This window comes from Mycteria americana, chromosome 1 (assembly GCF_035582795.1).
Source record: "Mycteria americana isolate JAX WOST 10 ecotype Jacksonville Zoo and Gardens chromosome 1, USCA_MyAme_1.0, whole genome shotgun sequence".
Classification (NCBI taxonomy): Eukaryota; Metazoa; Chordata; class Aves; order Ciconiiformes; family Ciconiidae; genus Mycteria; species Mycteria americana.
This window is the reverse complement of record NC_134365.1, coordinates 181,515,782-181,543,633: the sequence shown is the minus strand read 5'-3', so window position 1 is coordinate 181,543,633 and position 27,852 is coordinate 181,515,782. Positions and strand designations below refer to the sequence as shown.

At 39.3% G+C, this 27,852-nt stretch overlaps 1 protein-coding gene across 22 annotated transcripts in view; it reads left to right on the top strand.

Annotated features, from left to right (window-relative positions):
• MYCBP2 (MYC binding protein 2) overlaps positions 1–19,655 on the top strand; it is a 210,179-nt gene extending 190,524 nt beyond the window's left edge. For 21 of the 22 annotated variants that reach the window (XM_075488504.1, XM_075488539.1, XM_075488604.1 and 18 more), the window contains 13 exons: positions 1,263–1,546; positions 1,839–1,935; positions 5,054–5,173; positions 6,945–7,046; positions 8,713–8,841; positions 11,354–11,486; positions 11,769–11,872; positions 13,031–13,219; positions 13,722–13,829; positions 14,872–15,081; positions 17,295–17,402; positions 17,608–17,773; positions 18,845–19,655. In XM_075488504.1, coding sequence (XP_075344619.1) covers positions 1,263–1,546; positions 1,839–1,935; positions 5,054–5,173; positions 6,945–7,046; positions 8,713–8,841; positions 11,354–11,486; positions 11,769–11,872; positions 13,031–13,219; positions 13,722–13,829; positions 14,872–15,081; positions 17,295–17,402; positions 17,608–17,773; positions 18,845–18,960 — 1,866 coding nt within the window. In that variant the 3' untranslated portion in view covers positions 18,961–19,655. Of the gene's footprint in view, positions 1–1,262; positions 1,547–1,838; positions 1,936–5,053; positions 5,174–6,944; positions 7,047–8,712; positions 8,842–10,268; positions 10,295–11,353; positions 11,487–11,768; positions 11,873–13,030; positions 13,220–13,721; positions 13,830–14,871; positions 15,082–17,294; positions 17,403–17,607; positions 17,774–18,844 lie in introns of those variants that run through there. The other variant, XR_012773473.1, reaches the window with a different exon arrangement.
• Positions 19,656–27,852: the final 8,197 nt, after the last annotated feature.

Sequence of the window (27,852 nt, the reverse complement as noted above, 5' to 3'; positions counted from 1 at the left end):
TTGTTTGGGTATTTCATATTATACATAAGTAAAGCCCATATAGCCTGTATAGGTAAGATCAGAGGTTTTTAATTAGCAGTGTCTGTTACTGATCTGGCATGAGTCCTTAGCATCTTTGTCTTACACTCAGGCTATGAAGTGCAGTAGTGTGGAACTAGACAATTCCTTTCTACTCTTGGTATCCTCAAGGTAGAGCTTTAATATCTGTTTCTTTCTGAACTTGAATGTCGTCTGTCTATGTGTATTTATATGCACATAATAAAACATATAGACATATAAAATATTTCCTTTAGTACTGTTAATGCACTAGCTTGTTGTTGCTAGCTGGTATGCCTTCTCTAGATGGATTTTTAGTTCCTGTTTCAGAAGTTTTTGTGTCTCATACTCTCTACTTTTCTTTTTCCAATTTTTCTGAACTGTTACAATGTCACATCTCAACTTGCCTGGAGGCAGATGCTGCCCCGCTTAGTAATTCTGAGGTATTGCAGATATGCAAAATACTGGTTTTTTCCTTAAAATGTAAACAGTTTTTCAAGAGAACATTGAAGGCTCGAGAAATTAGATATGAAATGTTAACTCCTTAAGCTTTCATACATCCTTCTTTGGACCAAACTTTGCATGATACAGGCAATTTCAACCCCAATTCCACCAGCTGGTAAGGTTGAATCATATCATTTCCCTACAGCTCCTGTTAGATCCAGAGCAATTGGCACAGATTTCCTTTTCAAAAAATTGCAGTTAGAATATCACAAAGAAAACTAAAGGAGAGGGAAAAGAGTATCATGGAAGAGAATCATGATTTTCAGTACCTCGAGGCAAGTACTTTATTTTCAGAAGTCTAAAGTGTCTCTAAGTGTTCTACCACAGAGTTTCTGACATCTAAAGATTATATCTAAACATTATATGCAAAGTGGGTAACATGTCTGTAACATGCAAGCAAATCAGAGTGGTACAAACATCTGTATCACTGTTAGTGTAAGTCCAGTACCAAGCATATTTTTATTATTATATGAAGACTGACTATTGTTTGAGTGAGATTGGTTCTGGACTCTTTAGCCTTGTCTCACTGAGTATATTAATAACCACTTCAAAGCAAGATAGAAACCTTACAGAATTTCTTACAGGTGTGATTTAAGGACAGAAAGTAGACTCAGTCCTTCTTACTGAAATAACTTGTGAGGAAGAAAAAACACTTTATTTGATTTTGCTTGAAAACCCCAGCTGTCTTGGTAAGAATTGTGTTCTGATTTTTTTTTTTCCAGGTAACATCATTACTAAGACGTGTTTTGCCTGAGGTAACCCCTAGTCGCCTGGCTAGTATTATAGGAGTGAAGTCTCTTCCACCAGCAGATATAAGTGATATCATTCACTCAACAGAAAAAGGAGATTGGAATAAACTAGGTATCTTAGACATGTTTCTGGGATGCATTGCCAAAGCTCTCACTGTACAGCTGAAAGCCAAAGGAACTACTATAACAGGGACAGCTGGCACTACTGCAGGCAAAGGAGTTACTACAGTCACACTTCCAATGATCTTCAATTCCAGGTTTGTTTAAAAATATGTACATATTCTCAAGCTAAAGGCACAAAATAATTACATTCTTTGAAGTCAGTTATGTTGTCTTTTATAATCTTTGTTTTATAAATGGAACAAATTGTATAACACTTTGACAGTATGATTCATGTTATTAGTGAGTTTGATTTAAAAAAAAAAAAAAAAAAAAAAAAACACAACCTACCATATGCTGAATATGTGCACTATTTCTTTGTGGTGAATTTTGACAATTAGTGACTAATTACTTTAATCTATTTCATGTATTACCATATGTCCTTTGCAGCTATATTCGGCGAGGTGAAAGCCATTGGTGGATGAAGGGTTCAACACCTACACAGATTTCAGAGATCATTATTAAACTCATTAAAGACATGGCAGCAGTAAGTTTCCATCCTTTAAATGTGTGGAGGATATTCAAATATTTCTGATAATGAAGAGTACATTTTTTTCATTACTTTCTATTAAAGTTAGTATTAAGTTGAGCTGTTAAATGTGAGTTGGTCTCAAGAAGAAAAACATATAGTCTTCTGGGTAGCGTCTGGGCCTAGAAGCCAGTACGAACTGAGTTCTGATTCTGCTAAACAGAAATCCAGTTTTGAAATAAGCTTTTAAATAAGTCACTTGTACCAGAAATTTAAGAAGTAAACAATAATTTTCTTGTGTCATTTCCTACATTATTAGAAAATGTGTGTCATTTTCTACATTATTAACTTAGAAGCCTAATGTTTTAAGTCTTGAGCACTCAGAACTCCAACTGAAAAGTAAAAAGTTTCTGTGGAGTAATAATAGTGTTGTTTTCACGTGACTGTATGTAGATTTTGTATGTGTGGTTTCTGGTTAAGACTGCATGTGAAGATTGACTTCTTGCAGTCTTACTGAAATCTACATTTATAGTTGTTTATTACTTTAACCATCTGGGCTGAAATTTTCCATAGTTGTATCTGCTTCAGGCAAGCTTTTTAGCAGAAGAATTTGATGAAAAGTGGTTCAGCTATTTCCCAAAAACAATATTGGCAGAAAAAAAATAGGTTTTGTGTATGTTTAGGGGGAAGGAGTTTAGCTGGGAGGTTGTTTTCATTTTCCTTAATTCTGTATGTATTTCAGTGAGATGCTCTAAATGACCCAGATGTTCCTCTGTGATTACTCTTTGAAAGCTGTTTCAGTATGTTTGGCTTTGGAGTCCTATTTTCTAAACCATTCACTGTGCTTAGATGAAGGAGATCCCTTCTCAAAGTTGCTGAAGCTGGATGAAAATTCTCTGCAATTGCTGCTGTTGATTCTGACCACAAGATTTCAGAATGTCACAGTTCATCTTTAGTTAAGAGTTAAAATTGAAGTGTGGCTCATGCCTCAGCAGTGCTGGTCCATGCATAAAATAATCACTTAGTCTTTGCTTCAGTTGCTCCAGTGGCTAGAGGGGAAAGGTCTGTTGTAGGTACCACTGTGATTCCACATGGTGGATTTTTGTTTCTGCTTACTTTATCAACACTTTAGCAAATTGCATATAAAAACTAGGACCAAAAAAAATAGCAGTTGTAAAGACAAGTACTCAGAAGACAGTAAATGCCACGATTAACATGGTGCCCCTTGTATGTATATACCCATATGTTTTTCTAAGGCACCCCACTTCTTTCAGTATATAAGATGCAACATATATTGGGAATGAATTGGGGGGGAGGGGTGGGTTCAAGGGCTGGGTTGGGTTGGGGAGGGTGTTGTTGTTTAAGGGTTGTTGACAGTATCATTTGTAGCCATTGTTGGTAGACATGCTTTGGGTAAAGGGGAAAGCGTCAGGCAAATAGTGGATTCTCTTCTGCAGAATTTTTAAATAGTACTGGGCAAGTCTTTTGAAGCAAACTCTGTGGTCCTTGTTTTATGGGATTCTGGCTCCCATGATGATGGAAGAGCCTGTCCCTTAATGAACAGCTGATCAAAACTAAGCTGAGCCCAGACCTTTGCCAGGAATAAAAGAAAGAGATTAATAGAAATAGAAAGTGGCTGGCTGACTAGAATCAGTTGCTTGTATTTTTGTCTAAGCAGCTCCTCTAGCCATTCAAGACCTTCACCCATGAAACCGTTGCATTTGCTAATATCTGGTTCTCCAAAACCATTGCAGAAGTTATTAGGAAAGTTCTTAAAGCTCTGGAGTCAGATATGGCAGCTTGCATGCATATCCAGAGTATGCTAGGCTCCATCTCCCACATAGCTGATAGTTTTCCAAAAGTGCTGGCTGTTGGGTATACTGGTGTGGGTCTTGAATTCTCTTAAGCCATTCTATTTGGAATGAATATGTAACTATTTATTACCAAAAAGAAAGGGATAGAGTCAGTCAGATAAAGTGTAGTCCTCTCGGATGCAGATATGAATCCCTCTTTCAGTAGATTCTGTATTGCTTGCTTAAAGTGTAACAGCTCCTAAAGGAATGATCGGGACCAAGTCTATGCTGAAGTATTCCATAGCCAGGACCCTCCTCTCCTCTTGTATGAAGTAGACATCTGAACTTTATTCCCTTTCATTCTAGATGAGGGAGACCTGACTGAGGCCATTCAAGACTTGGGAGTACTAACATTTCTTGATTATGTTTTGTAAGGGACCTCTGTGGTTTAGGCATGCTCAAAACATGTTTGGGGGTTTGGCCCTGTTACCCAAAAGAAGGTGGAGGAATAGAGGGGTCCTAGTTTAAAAACCTTTCTTTGAGGCTTTTTAGAGCTGCTAATTAGCAGTAGGGTGACATCAGTCTTATTAGCCACTTGGTACGAGTTGCAAATGGGATTCCTTTCACTTTTTCAACATTTGCAATACGTAGGTATCTACATCTGAGTTAGTCACTGTAGCTTCCTTTTTAGAGTCCAGTGAGTCTCCATTATTTCTGTCACCTTCAGCATGAGGTTTAGAAATTTAGAGATTACATTAAGAATTTAAGGATTCAGCAGTCTCTGAATTGGGAATTTTAGGGTATGAGTCAGTGGCATAGGCTCAGAATCTTTAAGGTTGGTTTGGAAAGTATGCTATAGTTCCGATGTCTTCTGTGTACTCCTCTTTATTTCTTTCAAATATAGAAACTGTGGAGAGTATTCAGGAAGGCTGAGTTAGGCGAGTGAGGCTGATTTCTCTAGGCACCCAGTGTAATCTGTGTGCTATTTACAGTCACTTATTTGTGCTCCAGCTCTGCATCTTTCTTTCTCGAGGTGGGGCAGGGGGGGCTTTAGGAATACTCCGTTTCATTCTTCAAATCATATCCCCTCTACCTGTTCCAAGTTAGTTATTCCAGTAGTTGCTCAGATACTACCTCAGTCAGTCACCTGAATATTTGAGGGCTATTTTTTACCAGATCTGTCTGATTTGAAAGCACCTGATTTGTCAGTCATCCCTGACTTCCTCTTTTCCCATTCTAATTTGGGATCCTAACCTGATGTTGCTTGTAGCAGCTCTAATTACAGTTTTAGTTGTTCTTAATATTAATAAAAGCTGTAATAAATTGAATTTCCTCTTTAACAGGGTCATCTGTCAGAAGCTTGGTCCCGTGTGACAAAGAATGCTATTGCTGAAACCATCATAGCTCTGACCAAAATGGAAGAAGAATACAGATCACCAGTGAGGTGTATTGCAACAACCAGAGTAAGAACTTCAGTAAACATTAGTTCATTGTAAACACGCAGTAGGAGCCCATCCAAGAGCCTTCTTATATTTTAGAAAAAACTTCCTTATGCAGGTTGTTTCAGGAAACAATGCATACAATATACTGCTTATATTCTCCAAATCTAGCTGTGTGCATAATGGACAGGTGTCCTAACTAAGGCAATCACTGTTTGTCCTAATAAAAGTCTTGCTTTCTCTGTGTCACAGCAGATTGAGTTTTCTTCTTTCTGGCAGAAATACACCAGTAAAAACTGAATTGTGATTAAATATGCATCTTGGGTACCTCCCAAATAATGAAGAATAAGTGTTATGCTTATACATTTGGGGTTTTATTCTTGAGGTAATTCTGCTTCAAGTTTGTGATACTTGCCTTTTACTAAATTTAGGAGATCATCTGTGTGGAAAACTGCACAATATGTATCAGCTGTCTTTTTCCAGCACTCTACACTAAGTGGTTTGACTTCTAGGTCATCAGCTGCCACATTTCAAGGCTATTATGAAAACACTCAGTAACAAACATTCTCTGAGGCAATTAAGCTAAGCTTCACCTGTGTGTTAGTCTCAAAATGAAAAATCATTTGCTGAGCCCTTTATTATTTACCTGAGGTGGTTTTTTTTTTCTTTGTCTTTACTTCTTCCATGAATCTTTTATAGAAACTGGTACTAACGTAACGTTAATAGATTGCTTGAAATACCATGAAAAGCATACTTGTAAATTATGACATTCCTACTATCTTAGGGAGTACAGATTTTGGCTTCTCAAGCATAATAATTACATGTAAAAGAAGAGGTTTGCAATGGTTACACGCATTTGACACTTATGTTGCTTTCCATCTTGAAAGGCTGTGCCAGTTGTCCTTTTCATCCCCTTACTCATATATTCTCTGCTTTTTGGAAGACACAGTCTCAGAGTACCACCAGCTCCTGCTGTCAGCATGTTAGTTTAATCAGGTCTCAGAGGAGCCCTGAACATCAGCCTAACTCTCCTTGTGAATGAACTTACTTCTGTCATGGAGGTGTGGTTTTTTTGGGGGGAGTCCAATAGACTTTTTCAACAAAAGCCATTTTGTTCAAATCAAACCTTTGATCAAAAACTATTGCAAAATGCAGCTGTCAAGTGCATTTCAGTATGGGTTGCAGGCCGACCGACAAATTATCTTCATGTAGTTCATCTCGTTAGGATTTCACTGTAGTCAATGGAGAGGAAGAGAGAAAAGCTTCCTCTGAAGAATAGTTAGCTCAGAACCCTTTTCTAGGTAATCTTAAATGCCCCGTGCAGTGAGAACATAGGGAAACCAATCTCATTGAGCTAAAGTTCTGTTGGTTTGGGGGTTTTTTTTATTAGTCTGTGTCCTTGAATTTCTTCTTGTCCTCCAAAGCCTGCAATGTTTGGGAGTGATATGCAAGTCTGTGTTTGCAATATTTCTCTATAATGTATTCTAGTTGATCTTTCTTTGCTATTTCTCTCTTGTGTGCTGACTCCTGTATTTATGATCATAAAGTGACATACCTGAAAGAAACAAGGTAGTTCCCAAAAGTTCAAAAAGTTTTATTGTGTGCTTGACTTCTTTTGGAAACTAAAAAACTTGCATTGTATGAGCAGGCTTCAGCTAACGATGATACAGTTTGCAGGTAACAGTGACATTCTTATCTGCCAAAGTTTATATTTTTAGTATTTGGGGATATATATATATATTTTTATATATATTAGTATTTCTAAAACATTTAATTCTACCTTGCCTTTCAATAGCTATGGCTGGCCTTAGCATCCCTCTGTGTACTTGATCAGGATCATGTTGATCGATTGTCCTCAGGAAGATGGATGGGAAAGGACGGACAACAGAAACAGATGGTGAGACTGAAAATCGTATCTTTTTGTGTTGGTTTTGATTTATTCAGTATGCAAAGAATTTAGAATAATGATAGCGAAAGGTAGACTTGGCCTAACCTTATTGCTCCCTTTTGTCCCCAATGGAGATTGTACATACATGTTTGAAGTATTTGTGTTCTAGACAAGCACTGCTCAGAAAACAAAAATTCCAACTTAAAATAAAAAGGTAGCAATTCTACTGGTATTCAGGATGGAGCAAGGCCTTCCTGACACCTGTAGGATGGATTTTTGAGAGTAGATAGAGGGTGTTGTATCAACTGAGTCAATCAGAGCTTTTTTCTTTCTATCTGGATCTCTGTCACATAATAAAGTCAATTTGTGTTCCTCTAACTTCTCTGTAATTTAGCTTCCTCTTCCCCATGTTAGTAGAGAGTGATTACCCCAAAGAGAAAGAAACTCCAACTGAATTTAGTAAAGCTACCATTTACCCAGAGGATTTATAAATTTAATATGGAATATGATGGATTAATCAAGTTTCTGCCTATATTTTTCAGTATCACAAAAAGCTTATGATTTTTTTAATACCAATCTGGAAAGAGCAAAATAACGAAGCTGGTCTCTTTATAACTTGGTTAGGTGGACCCCTGTTGGAGGCAAGGGAAGATTGTGCCTTCCCACTAGCAACTGAGGATGCTTAGAGCAAAAAAGCCTCCAAAGCAGTTTAGTGTAGGTAGAAAGAGAATACATGAGAGACAGAGCTGCAGCAGCAGCAAGGACTAAAACTGCTGAGAAGGAAGCAGACACAAAGGTTTCTGAGGTGATTAAGAAAGCCAAGGGACTTCTGCAGAGCTTTGGAAATGTCAGAGGAGCAGCCAAGACATCGTCAAGCAGGGATACAAGCTGCTGAACCCAGCTGGAAATTCCCCAATCCTATTTTATACCAGGATATTCAAATGTTGAGGTGAACTGTGTGTCCTCCTACCAGGACTGCTGTTGAAAGGATTCTGTTCTAAGTTGCATGAGCAGTATCATGGAAACCACATGTTCCGGGAGTACGATGGAAACTTGTTCTCAGACATATGCATATGCATAACCGAAGTCAGTCATTGAACTCTATTTGTACAGATATTTTGAACTGCAAAATGGAACTGTATCAGTAGAGCAACTTAATTTTATGATGGATTTTGAAGTTTGTTACTTCGACTGTATTCTGAGTTATAGATGACCTACAGCTTTGATTAGATGTTTGAACAGAGTAAACATGTCATATCAAAGTAATGAAGGGTAAATATCATGCCTGTTGACTGACCCGAGAACTCGTATCTCTGAACTTTTCTGTTAACATGCCCATAACCCATTGTTACCACATAAATCTTTTCTCAGATTAGTTGAAAAAGATGTCTCAACTATATTGTTGAAAAACACATTTTTGCTACCTCACACAAAATATGAGATGAAGTATATCAGAAGAACTGATGTAGTACATGGGGGTTTTTTGCGCCCAGGAGTAATTGTTTGGATACTGATTATTCTAAAGATACAATTAATAGTCTAAGCAAGCTCTTTATCCTCCTTTATTAATTTGGGGGGGATGACTGGGGGGAGAATAAAAACAGATGCTGAAAGGAAATGAGTGATTTAATAAAGAGATAATTACTTCATATTTTTTCTTTTTTTTTTTTTCCAGCCAATGTGTGATAACCATGATGATGGTGAAACTGCCGCAATCATTTTATGTAATGTCTGTGGGAATTTGTGTACAGATTGTGACAGATTCCTTCATCTCCATCGGCGAACAAAAACTCATCAGAGACAGGTAGAGTATACATGACATCGTGTTGTGTGCACTGCATACATTGTGTGCATGTAATTTCCCCAATTAATAGGTAAGCAAAAGGCAGTAGCAAGTATCAAATGTGAAAATGGTGTTTTATTTTGGAGATGGGATAGATAAGTTTCCATTTAATTCTTTTTAGTTGTTTTTAGTTAAATTCTCTTGTCCTTTATCTTTTGAAGATGATTAGAAAATCATGTAGCAGTCCCCAATTCTAACTCTTAGGCTACATCAGTTTTTTCTTTCTTGTTCTAACATTGCTTAGGAACATTTTTTAGGAGCATCTAGGACCTGCACAGACTTTCTTAAGTATACATTGATTATTTATTCGTGTTAAATTATATCTCCTTTACTACTTCTATCATATGAGTCAGTGCTTGTCAACCCCTTCATTTTTAATGTATATACATTTTTTTATATCCAGGAAGACCACTTGACAGCAAATATTCCTACTGGTTCCCTTATGTCAGTCTTCTCTTGTTTTTCAATATTCCTCCAGCTCTCACTGTCTTTTCACAGATAAATATGTTGTCATATCCATAAGCTTGAAAATTTCCCAACTTCTTTTGGTTTTGTTTTTAGGACTGAGATGTCTTTCCTCTTTGACTTAGATCAATTTTTACAAATTGCTGTGTACTCTGCTAATTAGTGTTCTTTTGTGTTATGCTTTTATTCTCTTCATCTCTAAACTTGAAACTACATTCTCCTTGGAATATTTCCTTTTCTCATTGAAATTAACGTTGAAGATTCCTTTACTTCTGAGACTACTAAACATTTCCTCTTTCTTGACACTATTTCTCTTTTGTGGTTTTTGTGGTCCTTTGTTTTCCCCTTTCCCTCTGGCTACTTACATTTGTACAAAGGCTAAAATAATAAACCTCATTTAATGAAGTTAATTCAATTGAAATCATTCTTCTTCTCCCTCTCCTAGAGTGCAGCTACATTAGCTTTTTAGTTAGGATCAGAAATGGGCTTTTGAAGCAGATATGATCGTCTCTCCTTAACGTGCTCTGATTTGTGTTATAGAGCAGCCTTGGAGTGTGTGAACTGGATTCCTTTCAGGTGAAACTAAACACAACAAAAAAAGATAGATGCAGGGGACACACTGCTAATGGTCGTTCAGTGCAAGGGATCAGCTAGTCTAGAGCACGTGTGATGTAAACATGAGATCATTGGCACCGAGTTTCACTGTACAGATCTCCTCCTTGGTGCCCCAGCGTTTGCAGTGTAGACTCAGCCTGGAATTTCCATGTGGAACTGTTATCTTCTATTTCTTAGCCAGAATCTTTGCAATCCCCTTTGAAATTTTCCTGTTTTGTCATCCTAAGAAGATGATTTTATATGTCTACTCTTCTGTCATGGCACAGCACAGTCTAGTCTCATTTATTTTTCTGATTTCTCCTATATAGCCTGTTCAGATTACAGTTGATAAAAAGTAAGTTCTTATCTCATAGAAGTCCTCACATCTCTCCTTTAATCTGTCCAAAATAGCTACTTACCAGATTTTCCTATTTACTTCTAAAAGCATGTTTAAACTTTCACTCTTTATTCACCACCTTTACCTTTACATCTCTCATGTTAAGCCCCTCAATTTAAATTTTAAATTCTGTCATGTTCCCTGTCTCCTGTTTTCTGTTAGCTTCCTGTTCTTTGTCCAACTTCTGTCATACATACCTCTAATGTATTTTCTCTCCCTCCAAGAAAGGACAGCCTGTAAGTTAATACGACCTGCTTATGCAAATCCTTTGTGAAGCAATTAGGTTTTTTTCCTGATTCTAATAAGAATTAAAACAAAGTTTAAATTGAGTGTATACATCCATACCCAGGAAAATTCTAACTTCTATTGCATTGCAGGTGAAATGAATGAAAACAGAACTGCCTTCAAAACTTAGGAAAGGAGAAAAAGAAGAGACTGTATAAAGTCCACTAAGGATCTCATGCAGTTTTTTTGATTTTGCAAAAATGTTATATTTTCCTTATTGAAGCCAAAAGTACCCACTGTGTATTTATGTGAAAGTCAAAAATATTAATATTACAGACTTATATAATTGTTATTATATAGTAGATATTATTAAGACCATAATTATCAATGTTGCTTTGATAAACTACTAGCACAGTTATGTGAAGATACTTCTAATGTTATCTTGTGCTTTTAATATAGTGTGGCCTACTGGATGAGTTGGACAGTGGTTATGAAGTCCAAGCTCCATATTTTTTAAATCAGAAAAAACATTGTGCAGCTCTCTTCTTAGCATTGCTGCACTATTGTTTCCCAGCCATGTTAACTCAAGTGTTAATTTTATATGGTTTTACTTTTAAAAACACAAAGCCTTTATCCATTCTGCAATATGTACAAATTATGGAATACATAACAGAAAAATAGCTTGCAGTAGACAAACTCTGCAGAATCTATAAAACATCTGATGAAAATCCAAAGACAGTGACAGAAATAACATAGAGATGCTATTTTGTATCTATTTGGTTCACCTGACAGGTATTCAAAGAAGAAGAAGAAGCTATCAAAGTTGATCTCCACGAGGGTTGTGGTAGGACCAAACTCTTCTGGCTGATGGCATTAGCAGATTCTAAAACTATGAAGGCTATGGTGGAGTTTAGAGAACAGACAGGTAAAACACAACTCTTATTACTTGCTTTTTATCCTCATTATTTTTACCTTTTCAATGAGCATTTGTCCAAAAAAAAGAAAAACAAACCAGTTGGGGTTTTCACCTGCTTTAGGGCAATGCTTTTAATTGTTTGTTAATAAAAATAAAATAGTTTAACTGTGTAAGAATTGCTGTTTTTCTGGTTGTTTTCTGTGATTGTTGTTTAGATGTCTGTTGTTAGAATATCAGTCCCTTATGTTTCATTACAGCAATTTTCATTTTTGTTTACTCTTGCGGACCTAGGCAAACCGACCACCAGCAGTTCTGAAGCATGTCGTTTCTGTGGATGTAGGAGTGGAACAGAATTATCAGCAGTGGGAAGTGTTTGTTCTGATACAGATTGCCAGGTTAGTATTAACAAATATCAATCATCATTAATTACATAAATAGAAGAGACTGCAGGATCAAATTGATTTCTTATTTTGAGTAAACCTTGTTCATCCCTGTGGTCCATTTTAAATCAGACCTCTCATATGAAAAGGTTTGAATATTGAACACTATATTATAATTAAAATACTTCTGAGTTTGTAAATATTTAGTTTAATTACAGGCTACAAACACGAATAGTCAACCAAAATACTGGGTAGTTTCATTATTATCTTCAAAAGTATCTCAAGTTTTCACAATAGTGTTCCAATTATAAAGTGTATAGTGTTCCAGAATACACACTGTCAACATAAAGTCTAGTGTACTGGAAAGCTTGATAATAGGAGTTGGCATAACAGCCTGTTTACTGTGTGAGCACAGAACATTTAAGACTTGGCCAGGTTTGTCAACTGTATCCATGTGTCCTGAGCGTTTTTGTGCCCTACAGTACGGGTACTGGGGTAACAGCAGAGGGCCAAATCCTAACCAGTTTCTTATCCCACCCTGTTTATTTCTGTTTGTGTGTGGCAAATTTGTCTTCTTTTTTTTCTCCATCAGCCTATTGAATATATATTATATTATTGTTTTATTAATTTAGTTCAATTTGTTCTTAGCTTCTGGGCAACTTTAATTTTTCTACTTACTAGGGATAGGAATTAGAGGTGGTTAAAATACCATTTCCATATAAAAGTGGTTTATGCTGGTTAATGATCAGCTCATAATGTGTTCTTAAGAGTGGGTTGCTTCATACCTTTCCTGAAGGACCTAAATCTGCAGGACCTTAAAGGCCGTTAATACAGGGGAAGCAATGTTTATGCAGGAGGCACTTAACATACAAAGTACACATGGAGGATTAAAGAATGTTTCTCCTTATATTAAAATTAAATATTAAAATGTAAAAATTATGGTTTCATTATGCCATTGCTACTCAGGAGTAACATAAGTAACGAAGGTATCAGTTTTACTTCAAGTACACAAAATGTGCAGTTTTTCCCAAGTACCTGCTGTAGCAGTAGATAACATGAATCATGATTCTTTCCTCTTAGTTTATTGCACGAACCAGAAATCCTTCAAAAAGCGACACCATATCAAACCGTTCAGTGGAGGGGGGGAAAAGATTAATTATTTACTTTTCATAGGAGTATGCTAAAATTGCCTGCAGCAAGACACAACCCTGTGGTCATCCATGTGGAGGCGTTAAGAACGAAGAGCACTGTTTGCCATGCTTGCATGGCTGTGATAAGAATGCTACAAATCTTAAACAAGATGCTGATGACATGTGCATGATCTGCTTTACTGAAGCACTTTCAGCAGCACCAGCTATCCAGGTTTATCTTTTTTTCCCCTCTTTTAAGAGAATAATATTATGGTTGTAATGTTAAGTGTGGAAGAAGTTAAAATATAAAGTCCCTCAAATTATACTCTTAACAATTTCAAACCAGACACCGTAATGGTATGTAAGTTACTTAAAAAGCTTTCTTTTTGTCTGGCATTATTGCTATTTCAAGAAAGCAGACCGTATCAATTTAGTTTGCTGTGTTTACTTTGTTTAAAATATATGGTATTTTATAAATGACAACAACAACTGAGGTAATTAATGGATATACTTTATATATTACATATATCCACTGGTGGTTTTGGAGTGGAAAGGTTATTTTAACAACCATTATATATTCTTTCTCTTTTTTAAGAAGAAAATAGGGGTCTTCTAGGATTTTAAATAAATTAATTTTGGAATTTATATATGTTGCCACTTAAAAGCAAATAACTACTTCTATTTTAGTGGTTAATGTAACTTCAGTGTTCACTTACATGTATTTTTTTCTAAAGCTGGACTGCAGCCACGTTTTCCATTTGCAATGCTGTCAACGAGTACTAGAAAACAGATGGCTTGGGCCAAGGATAACTTTTGGGTTTATGTCCTGTCCTATTTGCAAGGTAAATGAGCTATGTGTTTACTGCCTAGGTCAAACACTAATACTGTCTTTGGTTTGCCTCTTTTTTTTTTTTTTTTTTTTTTTAATTTTATATTGCTTGTTACAATATAAATTAGGTATACATCACTTGTTTCCTTAATTTCTCATGTCACTAAAGAAAGGGTATCACTGATGCATCTTTTTACCTTCCCCCTACTGTTCCCTGAAGTAAGGGTCCTCTTAAAAAGAAAGCACAATGCAGACATTATCTTAATGCTGTTTTATTCTTAGCACCATCATCTTGTAAATTCCCAGTATTTGGGGACAGCTGGGGGGGAAGAAGTGATCTTAATGCACATTATCTGAAACAGAAAACTTGGCTTCTCTATTTTACTAACCCCTTTTAAAGCTGCTTTGTTTTTCAGTATGAGGACAGAGCTGAAGAATATAGGTACTTAGTTCAGCTTAAATTACTAAAAATTCCTCCTGTACTCTACAAAGTCATAAGTACTGTAAGCAAAAGCATATGATAGCTGCTGGGAAGGAGAGCACCTTAAAACCCTAGGAATATGAAATTTGTGAATGGTCAGCCATTTCTGCATGCTCTTGTTTCTTCCTTCATGCTGTAGTTTGGTAATTTATGGCAATAGCTTGTGACTAGTAAATGACAGATAAAAGACCTGGCATAGAGGACTGTCAGTCATTATTCTTAATTGCTGAGCAATAAGTCAAAAAGGACCAAAATTAGAGAAGACGTACAATCAGAATATTCCTGTGCTGTGGTGAATATTTCATGTACCCTTTACCATCCCTCCGTCGTTGTTACAGTCTGTTGTAAGGGCTGATGATTTCATATAACAAAAGGCCATATAAAAAGCATTCCTGGTTACTATTTTTGCAGCAAATAAAGTATATACTGTATCAGCCATTTTTTGAAATGTCCATTGCCTGAGCTCTTAGGTTTTTATGACATCCATTATGCTATTTGTGTTTGACCAAAATACAAATTACCACAGCTGTTGTAATAAAGATGCAAGATATTTTAATCAGTTTTTTTATTTCAGAACAAAATCAATCATACAGTATTAAAGGATTTGCTTGATCCAATCAAAGAACTCTATGAAGATGTAAGGAGAAAAGCACTAATGAGACTGGAGTATGAAGGGTTGCACAAGAGTGAGGCCATCACAACACCAGGTGTTAGATTTTATAATGACCCAGCTGGCTATGCTATGAACAGATATGCTTATTATGTTTGCTACAAGTGCAAAAAGGTATGACAATGACTACTTTCTCAAATTAAAAGTACATTATAGTTTCGAAAGTGATTTCTTAAGAGTGGAACATATATTTAATATATTGTGTATGGAGTAGGAAAACAGGAAAAGAAATTGTTAAATTGTAATTGAAAAAAAAGTGTGGAGCAAATTAGATGTACATAGTGTCTTATCTTGTAAAGCTCAAAAGTATGTACAGAGCAGTTCAGAAACCAAAAGCATATTGAGGTGATAGCCTTCTTAAAAGAATGTGCAGATGATACTGTGTTAGAACACCAACCATCCCTTTGTCCCACTTCCAACTCATACTTTATGTGAACATTAAAATAGTATAAACATAAGTTTCATTCTGACTCTTTGATATGGAGAGTTCCTCACTAAGATTCCAGCTAAATGGTACTTTTACCCAAGTTGGAGTTGATTTAAATTGCAGTAAACTGACTTCGGGGCAGAAAAATCACCACTACTGTAAGCCTGTTGGTGTGGTCTTCCCCAGTGATAATCTCAAAAGGTGGGAAGAGTCTTCTCTAAATTTGATTGATGACACTAGAAGTGATAGTGCAGTAGTTCAGGATGGGGATAAGGAAATTCTGCCATCCTTAACTGATGATGCCTAAGTTCAGACCTTAGCAGCTTGAGTGCCTTTGAAGTGCAGCAGCTATGGGGATGATGGCCAGATGTGTTAGAAGAATGAAGAAAGAGGAAACATGTGGTCTAGCCTGCTGGACTCTAGATCACATACGTACAGTTTTCTTCAGGTAGAGATATTAAATCTATGCAGAAGACAAAAATCGTATACAAATAGCCCCTGATTTCCCCACCAGCAGAGAAGAGACAAACATTTTTTATCTATAGTTAGAGAAATTTTGGATAATCACTGAACCCCTCCCTTCGCTTCTTTCATCTGAAGCTGATTTTAGGGCCCATCTTGATCACATCTTTTTCCTTTGAATGGAATGGAATAAGGCAATTTCATGACAAAATTTTCAAGGGAAACTCCAATAATTTTTATGTTCAACGCACATGTTTTACCTTAAGTGTACAGTTTGGAAATAAGAGGAGAAAGGACTGACTTCCCTTCCATATACTAGAGAAGAGCAGTAATGAATGCCTCTAGCTCATTACTATACAGTTACTCAGTTCACTTTGTTCCTGCCTCCCACAGTTAATCAATTTTCACTCCTCATCCTTCAGCACCTTGCCTAGTGCCTTTTTTGCCTCCCTTACAAAAATACTTATTATCTTACTTTCTCCAGTTTTTATTCCTGTCTGTGTTTTTCATTATGCTTTCTTTCCAGTACTTAACACTCAGTTATTTCAGTGTCTTTATTTCCCTCTTTTTTCCTTCCCTTTTATCTTGTTACTCCCTTTCGTACTGTGTCCATACGTCTGAACAGCAACATTCAACTATCTAATTTCTAACTTCTTCCCTTCGTCCAGCACCTGTTCACCCCAAACTACCACTTAATTCCCTGACATACGTTCCTTAGGACTTACCCTTTTGTTTTAGCCTGCAGAGTTTGGGGGAAGGTGGGCTGCTTAAATTTTTCCTTCCTCATAGTTGCCTTGAGACCACTTTCCCTGTCCTTTTACAATGACTGTAAAAAGGCAAGAATTGCCGAGAGCAAGAATTTTGTGCATTGTCTAATTAGTTAATAAGATGGTAAGGAAGGAAGGAAGGTACTCGTTGCCTCACCTCACCACTCCATGTGAAAACACTTTAGTATACAAGGAAATTCATCAGAGTTGGCAGTCTTACTGGGTGTGCTTTTGTGCCCAGTGTGTCCTGGTAGAATAAGATGAGAAAGTAGAATGAAATTGTAGAAAATAGCAAAATCCTAATTATAAGGGATCCCACATGAGCACAAAAACTGATACTCCATTCGGCTAGTAAAAATCCCTCCTGGTAGAATGTTTCTCTGCTGCCTTCAGCCTCAGGCCTGTCTGTCTTCATATAGTTTGCAGAGCATCCAAATACTTTTTCAAAAGCATTACAATCACTTGCATAGACCAGAGTACGTTGCACAATTTTTGGTCTTGTTTATCCCAAGATCGAGAGACATTGTCTTAGTGCCTCAAAAACATGTATCAAGAGTCAGAGTGGAGACTCCTGTAATGGCTGTTATTCATCATTTTCCCCTTACAAATTGATTTTGTTAAAATAATAGTTGTGTCTGGTTTAACGTCCAATCATTTCTATATAAACTTAGGCATATTTTGGTGGCGAAGCTCGTTGTGATGCTGAGGCTGGACAAGGAGATGACTATGATCCAAGAGAGCTTATTTGTGGTGCATGCTCTGATGTTTCAAGGGCTCAGGTAAGCAAAGAACTTGTATTCATGTTTTTATTTCATTCTGAAGCTCCGAGTATCTGAGCTGTACAATAATTCACAGTCATCTGTAATTATATGTATTGTATAATATTGTCTAATATTAATATATATTACAGAACATAGAAATGTGTTGTTTGGATTGTTACAGCACAGCTACTTTGTTTATCGGTGTTTGTTTCTTTCTGTTTAGATGTGTCCCAAACACGGTACAGATTTCTTAGAATACAAATGCCGCTACTGCTGTTCAGTTGCTGTTTTTTTCTGTTTTGGGACAACGCATTTTTGCAATGCTTGCCATGATGATTTCCAAAGAATGACAAGCATCCCTAAAGAAGAACTCCCACACTGTCCTGCAGGTAGTATTTTTATAAAGCAAATTTACCACATTGAATCCTGAGATTAGTAATTAGTTCTAATTGATATTCTTACCTTTTCTTGTTGATGATTTTTAGGACAACCACAGGGTCAGTCATACCAATTTTAAATTCAGTATCTTGAATAATATTAGAATGGGTTTGTTCTATGCATCCTTCTGATTTTTTGCTTTTCTGGCAATAATACAGGCAATGTCATCCCACTGATCCTTTAAACATTAGATACTTCGATACAGAAAGGCATTTCAATTTACCTACACCAATTCAGACTCCAGATGTGCCATGATGTGTTACAATTATATTGAAAAAATTAACACACTACTATTAAATGATATCTCTGTATGTAGGTACCAGTCATGTGCAAACTGTTGCCAATGCCTTAGTTTCTAACTTCATGTGCTATTGATTTGATCTCCATAAATTGTGTTATTTATCTTGCTGTTGAAAAAAGTGAGGTCTTTTTAAGATATTTACGTGAAAGAAAAAAAAAAATTCCTGATATAACCTTAGAACTATATTTTTACTGCAAAGTATAACTCTTGTTCATTTTTATTGATTTTACTTTTAGTTTGTGCTAATTTGTTCCACAGTATCAATGAGGTTAAACTTATTTTGTGATTATCCCTATAAGCTTTTTGCCCTTTTTACTTTGAATTTTATTTATTTTAAATTATATGGCAGTTTGATTTTTTTCTTTTTTTTACCCCCCCCCCCCCCCCTTCAAATACCAATTCACCATTTGACATAAGTGTTTTAAGGAGCTAACAGTCTCTGATCATGTTTTGTCAAATCTAATTGAATGGCATTTTTTCTCTTGGCCTATTAAGCCTCCAGACTTCTTGCTTGAATTTGACGGTGTGAAAGCACCTTTCTGTCTGCTGTTTCTTAAGCCTTCGTTTTTGATGCCTTATAAGTTCATATTCTATTACCTTCACTTAGCATGTGTTTTGAGGAAGTGTAATATATGTTTATTTACATCAGGTCTGTAGCATTAATCTGGTCTTGTCTTGTCTGTTTTCTTTTCTTTTCCCCTCACCCTTAAATTCACTGTAGGTCCCAAAGGTAAACAACTTGAAGGAACAGAATGTCCACTTCATGTTGTCCATCCACCCACTGGTGAAGAATTTGCTCTGGGTTGTGGGGTTTGCAGAAATGCTCACACTTTTTAGACTAGCGGGTTTTTTTTTTACCAGAGCAAAACAGGTGCCCTCATCCCTCAAGTGTCCTGAAAATAAAGTCCAGCTGGGATGAGGACGGGACCATTTCATAACCCAGGTAAAAGGAACAATTTACAGTGCAAGAAGGATGCCAAATACCATGTACATAATTCTTGCTGTGAGATATTGACATTTTTTGAACCGAGACATCAAAACTTGTGAGGTGTTTGCATGTGGCCATTACAGTCATCGGCTAGGAAACATTGGACATTTACAAATAAATAATTGCTATTAAAGGATCTGTGTGTCTGTGGACTATGAATGATGCTGGCTTTCAGGAGAAAGAAAAAAAAATACTGAATATTGTATACTGACTTTTTGTAATCTTGTACAATTGTAACGCATCACAAGTGGGGATGGGAAAGAGGAATATTCTGGTTTATTTCCTAGACTGTTATAAAAAAAAAATTGTGTTAGGAAGGCATAAATGTAACAAGTATCACGCTGTATATAAAGGTATCAATGTTTGTCCTGTATAAGAATTATTAAATTACAACAGCAGTTTCATTTAAACTTCTGGGTTATGTTTGAGCCTGAAATTTTAATGAAGTGCAATACTGAGTGTGCCTCATATCTTGCAGCTGTAAACATAATGGAATGTACATGTCAATAAAGCCACTGTACATTTTTATACAGTGAAAGTCTAATGAATGTGTAAGCCTCCATTTTCAGAAATGCTTTCTAAAACGGGGAGGGAGGAGGGGAGTGGTTCTTATAATTATTTCAGCAGGTACTTTTAAAAAGTAGGAAAGTTTATTGGGTAAACTGGTGGTTATGGAAGTACTTAAGACATAAAGACTGCTGCTCAAATCTTTAAAAGAAAAGCTGGATAAATGTACTAGCATTCATACAAACTATTGTGTTTCCATTTCAGTTTCCAACAATGTTTTAAAATGCAAAAGAAGACTCCATTTTAAATTATTTTTATCAGTTATTAAGACTCTTCAGTAAAATATCACCCCCACTTTTAGGACAAATAGCCTCTTGCCATGAATCCCAAAATATTCATTTAATAAGACTCCCAAGTCCTCTGCTCCTCTATAGTGAAAAGCAAACTATAACTTCACGTAACGACATGAGCAACTGCTCTCACAGTTAAGATACTGGTAGATGGCATCCAGATAGGTCAGAGGACCTTGATCGTACTGGAACCGTGGGATCCATCTCGCCTAACTTCAGACATCTGTAACGTATATGTCTGCACTTGAGAATAGCTGGCGAGAAACACACACCTCTGAAGTACAATTTATCTTATTCACAGTAGCGATGCGGGGGGTGGGAGAGGTTGCAGGCATAGAGACAAAGGTTGTCAAACGCAGGGCTTTGTGCTAGACTTGCAAAGAAATATGCCACATCACTGTTGAACAACTGACAGTCATCCAAACAACTGAACTTGTGACAGTGAGGGATTTTAATTAGTGGGTATCTATTTGGAAAGATGTACATCGGGAGATAGGCTGCTTGGTAAATTCTTGGAATATATTTGAAATAAATATGCTATATGAAGTAGAGAAAGCAACTAAAAGGTAGCTTTACTAGATTTGATTATGACTGAAAGGCAGTTCAGATGAAAACGACCATGAAGAGACAACATTCATGATTCTGAAAGGAAAGGAGAGAGAAAACATGATAAATTATATTCAGTAAATTGACAGAAGTCTTAGGTAAGATCCTGTAGAAATCAAGTGTAAAGAAAAAATTATTTAGGGGAGTTGACGTTTTCTTTAGAACAACCAACTATACTAAGATCACAGCGAGCAGCCATGCTAGTGCAAACAAAGGATATATCTTGTACTAAGCAGTCAGCTTCGCCAAGTCAGGAATTACATGTTAAAAAAAAAAATCAAACTACTACAGATGAATAGCAGGGGGGAAAAGGTACAAGATAAAACTTAAGTTGCAATGGACATACAGAATAACAAGCGGACAAGAGAAAGACTGGTCCTGCAATGATGAAGCCCTTCATTCCACAAAAAAATCACCAGCAATTTCAAATCACGTTAAACTCTCTATTTGAATGTTAGGAGGAAGCCAGCGTGGTATTTTTATTCAGCATCTTGAAGAGTCAAGATTCTTCCTACATTGTACTTCACTTACAGAAACAGAGTATGACTCACCTGTCCAAGTGATGTCCATACTGTAGATGTTTACCTCAGACATAGTCATCTTCAGTGGGGAGGGGCAGGCACTTCTGGGATGTGGTTCATTTCACCTCAATATAAAACACAAGCCACCTGAATAGCTCAGGTGTAGATGACTGCAATGTGCATTTTTAAAGTTAAGTCATGACAACCTGGGTTTGCTTGGCAAGGTTTTGGTAGCAGGGAGGCTACAGGGGTGGCTTCTGTGAGAAGCTGCCAGATGCTTCCCCTATGTCTGATAGAGCCAATGCCAGCTGGCTCCAAGACGGACCTGTCGCTGGCCAAGGCCGAGCCCATCAGTGATGGTGGTAGCGCCTCTGGGATAACATGTTTAAGAAGGGGCGAAAAAAAACTGCGTAACTGCAGCCAGAGAGAGGCGTGAGAATATGTGAGAGGAACAACTCTGCACTCACTAAGGTCAGTGAAGGAGGGGGAGGAGGTGCTCCAGGCACTGGAGCAGAGATTCGTCTGCAGCCTGTGGTGAAGACCATGGTGAGGCAGGCTGTCCCCCTGCAGCCCATGGAGGTCTACAGTGGAGCAGATATCCACCTGCAGCATGTGGAGGACCCCATGCCAGAGCAGGTGGATGCCCCTGAAGGTGGCTGTGACCCTGTGGGAAGCCCGTGCTGGAGCAGGCTCCTGGCAGGACCTGTGGACCCGTGGAGAGAGGAGCCCATGCTGGAGCAGGTTTGCTGGCAGGACTTGTGACCCCGTGGGGGATCCACACTGGAGCAGTCTGCTCCTGAAGGACTGCACCCCATGGAAGGGATCCACACTAGAGCAGTTCACGAAGAACTGCAGCCCGTGGGAAGGACTCATGTTGGAGAAGTTCATGGAGGACTGTCTCCCATGGGAGGGACCCCACGCTGGAGCAGGAGAAGAGTGTGAGGAGTCCTCCCCCTGAGGAGGAAGGAGCAGCAGAGACAATGTGTGATGAACCGACCACAACCCCCATTCCCCATCCCCTGCGCTGCTGGGGCGGAGGAGGTAGAGAAAATTGGGAGTAAAGTTAAGCCTGAGAAGAAGGGAGGGGTGGGGGGAAGGTGTTTTAAGATTTAGTTTTTATTTTCTCATTACCTTACCCTGATTTGATTGGTAACAAACTAATTTCCCCAAGTCGAGTCTGTTTTGCCCGTGATGGTAATTGCTGAGTGATCTCTCCCTGCCCTTATCTTGACCCACGAGCCTTTCATTATATTTTCTCTCCCCTGTCCAGCTGAGGAGGGGAGTGACAGAGCGGCTTTGGTGGGCACCTGGTGTCCAGCCAGGGTCAGCCCACCACAGCCTCGGACACTCCGCTCCTACGCTGCATCAGGCGTTCATGTCACCACATCTCCCCCCGCACCATATACTGCTGATTATAGCCAGATGCCAGCACAGGCCACTAATCAGATCAGTCCACAATAAGATTGCTGAATGCCTTTCCAGAAGTCTCACGTGCTTTTCTGTCAGCTGTTGATCCACAGCCCACGCAATGGAAATACTCGGTTCTTGTTTGCACTGCCCTGTTTGCCACGCTCAGCTAATTCATACTGAACTCAGCTCCTGGCTAAGGTGAGGCCACAGTACTCCCACTCAGATCATACATCATTAGTTTACAAATAGCTTAAACTTTCACAGGTGTATCCATCCACTGAGCACAAAATGAACAGTAAGAGTTACTAAGGCACAGACAATTAACCAGTCACCATCAGGGCCTGATAATCTTGGTCCTTACAAAACGGTTTTCGTTAATCACTAAGTTAGTTCATTGTTTCACCTAAACAGAGGCTAGCTAGGGAGCTTCAGGACCACCCAGTCATTCAGGATGTAACTCAAACTTTGTAGGCTTTTGCCACAGCCCCCTCCTTAACCCATTCCAGACATTACAGGTAACTGAGAGTGCAGTAGTTGTACCCGCAGATGTCCCGTGTCCCTCAGCCCACGGCATACTGGAAGTGCTGCGCTATCAAACCCCCTGCTCTCACTGCTGGGGTCAAGTAGTGATGGACTTGCGCTACCAAGCGTTCCAGGTGGCGGGCTCTTCACAGGTATACCTACACAGATGCAACCAAATACAAAACAACAAACTGACTGCAGTCAACAGCACAGCAACCAGGTGCAACGGGGCATCACGAGTCATTGATAATCGCCCAAAGATGTCCCCCGCCAGCTAGCCAGTGAGTTTTCTCAGGTAATGGCCACCTCTGCAGTCTGTTGGGATTGAGGAGGCACCCGAGATGGTGCTCTGTGCTCTTGCCACAAGGTTTTGTGTAGGCTGTCTGCTGCTAGTTGAAATTTGGTCACTTTGGATGTAACAGTTTCTTCCCATGTTGTACCTAATAGGGGTTTTGGTCACTGAAACCTTAAACACTACTTGAGGCATTGCTTTGGGTTAGCCGGTGAGCAGCACACACAGTGCCATTTGCTATCACCATCATGGCATTGCTTCTACGCCCCCACTCCTTTCTGCAGCCCACTGGGATAACTATTTGTGCCATCCTCCCTGGATACTGGTGTAAGAGCTGATATACACAAAGCGCCATTTCCATTGGTCACTACTTGCGCCTTTTCTTCTACCTAGAGCACGTCACCTGTCTGTAAGTCAAACTGAACAATAAACAAGGCTTTACAAGGCAGACAATACCGGAATGACAAACGTAGCATCCATGGGTCAGTTATTTACAGCTCCAGTTTGTTCTGACATCAGTAAAGTCACCACCGCAGGGCTGTGCCCACGGACTCCCTCGATTACACGTGGCAGAGGAGCAAACCAGCCTGCAGAAGCCCCATCTGGCAGGGATGGCAGTGCTGCAGGTAACCCCTGAACCCCTAGTTCTGCTTGCGGCCCATTACTGCTCCACCTGAGGCCACAGAAAAGCACACTGCACCGCTGAGGGTCAATTGGGGCTGTGCCCTTTAACCAAACTGCTCCCTTTTTGCATGAATCCCCCGTGCAGCTACCTGCTTGTAGCTTGGCTTCTAGTGCTATTCGCATGAGTCAGCACCACTCCTTGGCATGGAGGAGCTCCCTGCTTGGGGATGGACCAGGTGATTTCAGCATCCTTAGCCCATGTTAGCTCTCGGCTAGTATTTCCACCTCCCCTTCTGTTCATTCAGTAATATTCCTTTCCTGAGACAGCATGATGTGGCTTTGTGTACATCCTCCCCTGCACAGTTTATCCTTTCGGCTCGGTCAGCTGCCCTGGAAAGGGTTCCCACTCCACCCAGCCACATTCCGAGGTCTCTCCTGTGCCATCCACTCCATCCGAGCAGCCATGAGAAGAGGGAAGGATGGCATTAAACACACTGGCACACGCAGGGAATGCATACTCCACTGTGGCCACGTGTGCAGCACTGTCACGTCACTTAAAGCTGTACCATCTCGGAACACTTACAGATTCAGGCAGTTTGGTATGACGGGCAGGGTATAGTTCACTAGCAGTAATTTGCCAACCTAATGCTGATTCCTAACAACAAGACTTAGAAACTTGACTGGTGAACCTGAACAACCCTTTAAAGCATTTGCCTGGAGGCAGGTCATATCAGTAGACTCTGTCAAGGAGCACTAATAGCAACAGGGATGATCCCAAGCACAGGATAAATGCAACTTACCCCCATAGGTTTTGCTGCAATATACATAACATAAGATGATACGCTCCATCTGCATCCACCTCTGTCCCCATTTTCCCCAATACAAACAGGATTTGAGCAACAACATCCCAGTTCAAGACTTTGTTACTCATAAGACTATTGTCTCTACCTCTACACTTTTGGGTTTTCCCATACTCCCGGTACGGTGTTGTATGGCCTGGGTACATAAATCTTTATTTCCCTCCTGATGGAGGCTGGGCACAACTACATACCTCCCACCAGCCAAATCCTACATTCTGGCAAGCCCCAAGTGCCTTACTGCTGACTGGATTTGACATTTCCCATGAATAGGTGCCTACTGGCAGGACATTGAATCTGTTCTTCCAGCACACTCGCACATTCAAGGAATTGATGAATAATATCTGGGTTTTGCCCCCAGTGCTGGGATACAAGAGTTAGAAACAACTCTTGGATCCATATTTGGATCCATATTTGAAAACTAGCATGAGGGTGTCTGTGCAGGAGCCATTTGACATGCTACATAAGGTATCCTCCTTCAGTGCCTTGGTACCAAGCCCAATCCTACTACAAATGCCAGCCCCCTCTTAGCAATAAACATGTTTGGGATTTTAACTTTACCGCTGCTAGCTTGCTAATCACGTTAACTCCTCACCCACTGGCAGAGATGGCTGAAGCAATTTGCAGGGAGACCTACAGAACACAGAGAAAATTCTTGTCAACCAAAAAGCTCCTCTACCAGGAAGTTGTCAGGTCAACCTATCAATGAGACGGCGCTACCCCTTTCCATCAGGATTGTTCTCCTGTCAGCTGGTGATCCATGGTCCACTCCATGAAAACGTTCCGTTCTTGTCTGCGCTGCCCTTTGTACCGCTCAGCACGTTCAGCCCATTGGTATGGAACTCCGAGCCAAAGCCAGGCCACGATCCTCCTGTATCAGAGATGCTCCAGCAAACGGCAATTTTTACTATGTTATCTTACAAAATATAGCAGAGTGATACGACAGTTTTTGCAAATGAAGAAATCTGAGCCATTTCTCTGCAAAGAATCACTATAGACTCTAGAGACAGAAATAATGTTTAGACAGTGAATTCTGAGAAACCTTTTAAAGCCATTATCCCCAGCTTTTGCTGAAGCATGAGCCACAATATCCAGTAACCAGCCTGTTGCAGGCAAGACTCTACCCTGCTGTCACTCATCCTTAGTTTTACCCTTTTATTTTTCTGTGGCCATGAGGCCTTAAGTTGAGGCCCTCTGTTTTAAGGACCATTTTACCTGTGGCTACTTTTTGAAAAACGGGTGAGTTTCAGCTCCTGTTCTAGAAGGCCTTGTTTGTGATAGATAATAGATACTTATTTTATCAGTCCCTAACATTGTATTCTAACAGTGTAAGCACCTCCCTCCCCCTTGAAAATCTTCCTGTGTAGACATATTAAGAGGATAAAAAAGGGAAGTTTCCCTAATGATGATATGTATTGCTGAAAAACAATAACTTCATTTGGCATTGTTAAAGAACGAGTTCTGTTTTCCTGTTGTCTTCTTTTTCAGCACAGCCTGCTGAGGAATAAGATTGTCACAGGCAGTCTGGAACAGGTCCTTTGGCCACTGACTCATCACACTAATCTCCCCATATTTTTCACAGCTTGTATTTTCATTAAATTGGAAGGGGCTACTCGTGCCCTGCAAGCCTCACGTACTTTCATCATAGCTGGATCTGGTCTATTTTATTGTTACTTAACTCTCTTCCAACTGCTTCTATTATTTTCCCCTCTGCTTTTTTTTCCTCGCCAGATGCAAGCCAGGCTTATCAGGGTGGAGCACAGCTGCTGTGTTACTGCTTCAGAGCTACTTGAACACAGCCAGAAAACCAGCACAGATGAGACTTTCAGTGCTAAAAGCTGTAGCATTTACAACCAAGACCTCACGGCTGCAATGTTGCTGCAGGCTTCACCAGGCAGGTAGTCTGTCAGCTGCAATAGGAAGAGGTGTACCTGTACGACCTCAGCCTGACGTGGCGAGATCTCCCGTTAGAAACTTGGCCGTTACCGGCTGTCATTCTCTTGGCTTTTATGGAAGGGCATCTGTGGGCTGTTCCTTATCTTTGCATGATCATAGTGAGGGCTGCTTCACATCTCTGCCATCAGTGAGTGACTCTCCAACCAGAAAGACTGAAACTTCAGAGAGCTTCTCCTCCTCTTTTGGAAAAATAAAAAATTACAAGGCAGTTTCCTCATACAAGTTTCCTTGTTTCTGTGTACCAGGGCTCAGTACAGGCCCCTGGACTTTTTCTGGTAGTATTAAAAGTGTACACAAATAGAAATAACTTCACCTTTATCATTTAAAATACTCTCTCAAAAACTCATCTGCTGTTAGTTAAGTGATAAGTAAGGTACAGAAACCACCTAATGAAGACATACTTGTTAAAGATGTTCAAGTTACTAAAGCTTCAAGGTGCCCTGCCACAGCTGGCAACAACATAGCTCTTTCACAGACCAGCCCACACCTCTGAATGTTGTCTTTGGACCTTTGCTACTTGGACCCTTCTTAACCTGCTGCCACCTCTCTCAGCGCCAGCTACCTCAGAGTCCAACAGCTCTACAAACAGCATGGCTTTGCCTACCAGCTAAGCCAGAGCCAGCCATGGGGGGCTCACCAGGTGCCAGGAGAGGGTGCCCACATCACCAGCTGCCCGTAGGTTTTCTTTTATTCAATTCTGGTAAACTCTCCAGTTCCCATGCTTTGCCAACGGCCACCACAGACACTGTTGGCAGTGCTCTGCACCATGTCCAGGGCCTGATTTGGCTCCACGTACAGAGCTGCAGCTGCTTTTCTTGCTGCTTTTGCCTGCTATGCCTCATCTAGAGCGATGCAGAGAGCTCCTTCTGCACTTGTCCTCCTCTCCTACACTTAGCGTGCCTAAAACAGACACAAGTAATTACAGCAAAGCAAATAAGGGCACAGGCATTGAAACAAACTTTGTTTACTCCAAATATTAGGCAGCAAAATAAAACTGCAAGGCATTGCGATAAGTCTCCACCAGTAAGTCAATACATCTAAACTCAGATAATGCCGTAGGGGTTTTAAAATAACATTACCTGAAAATAATGAAATT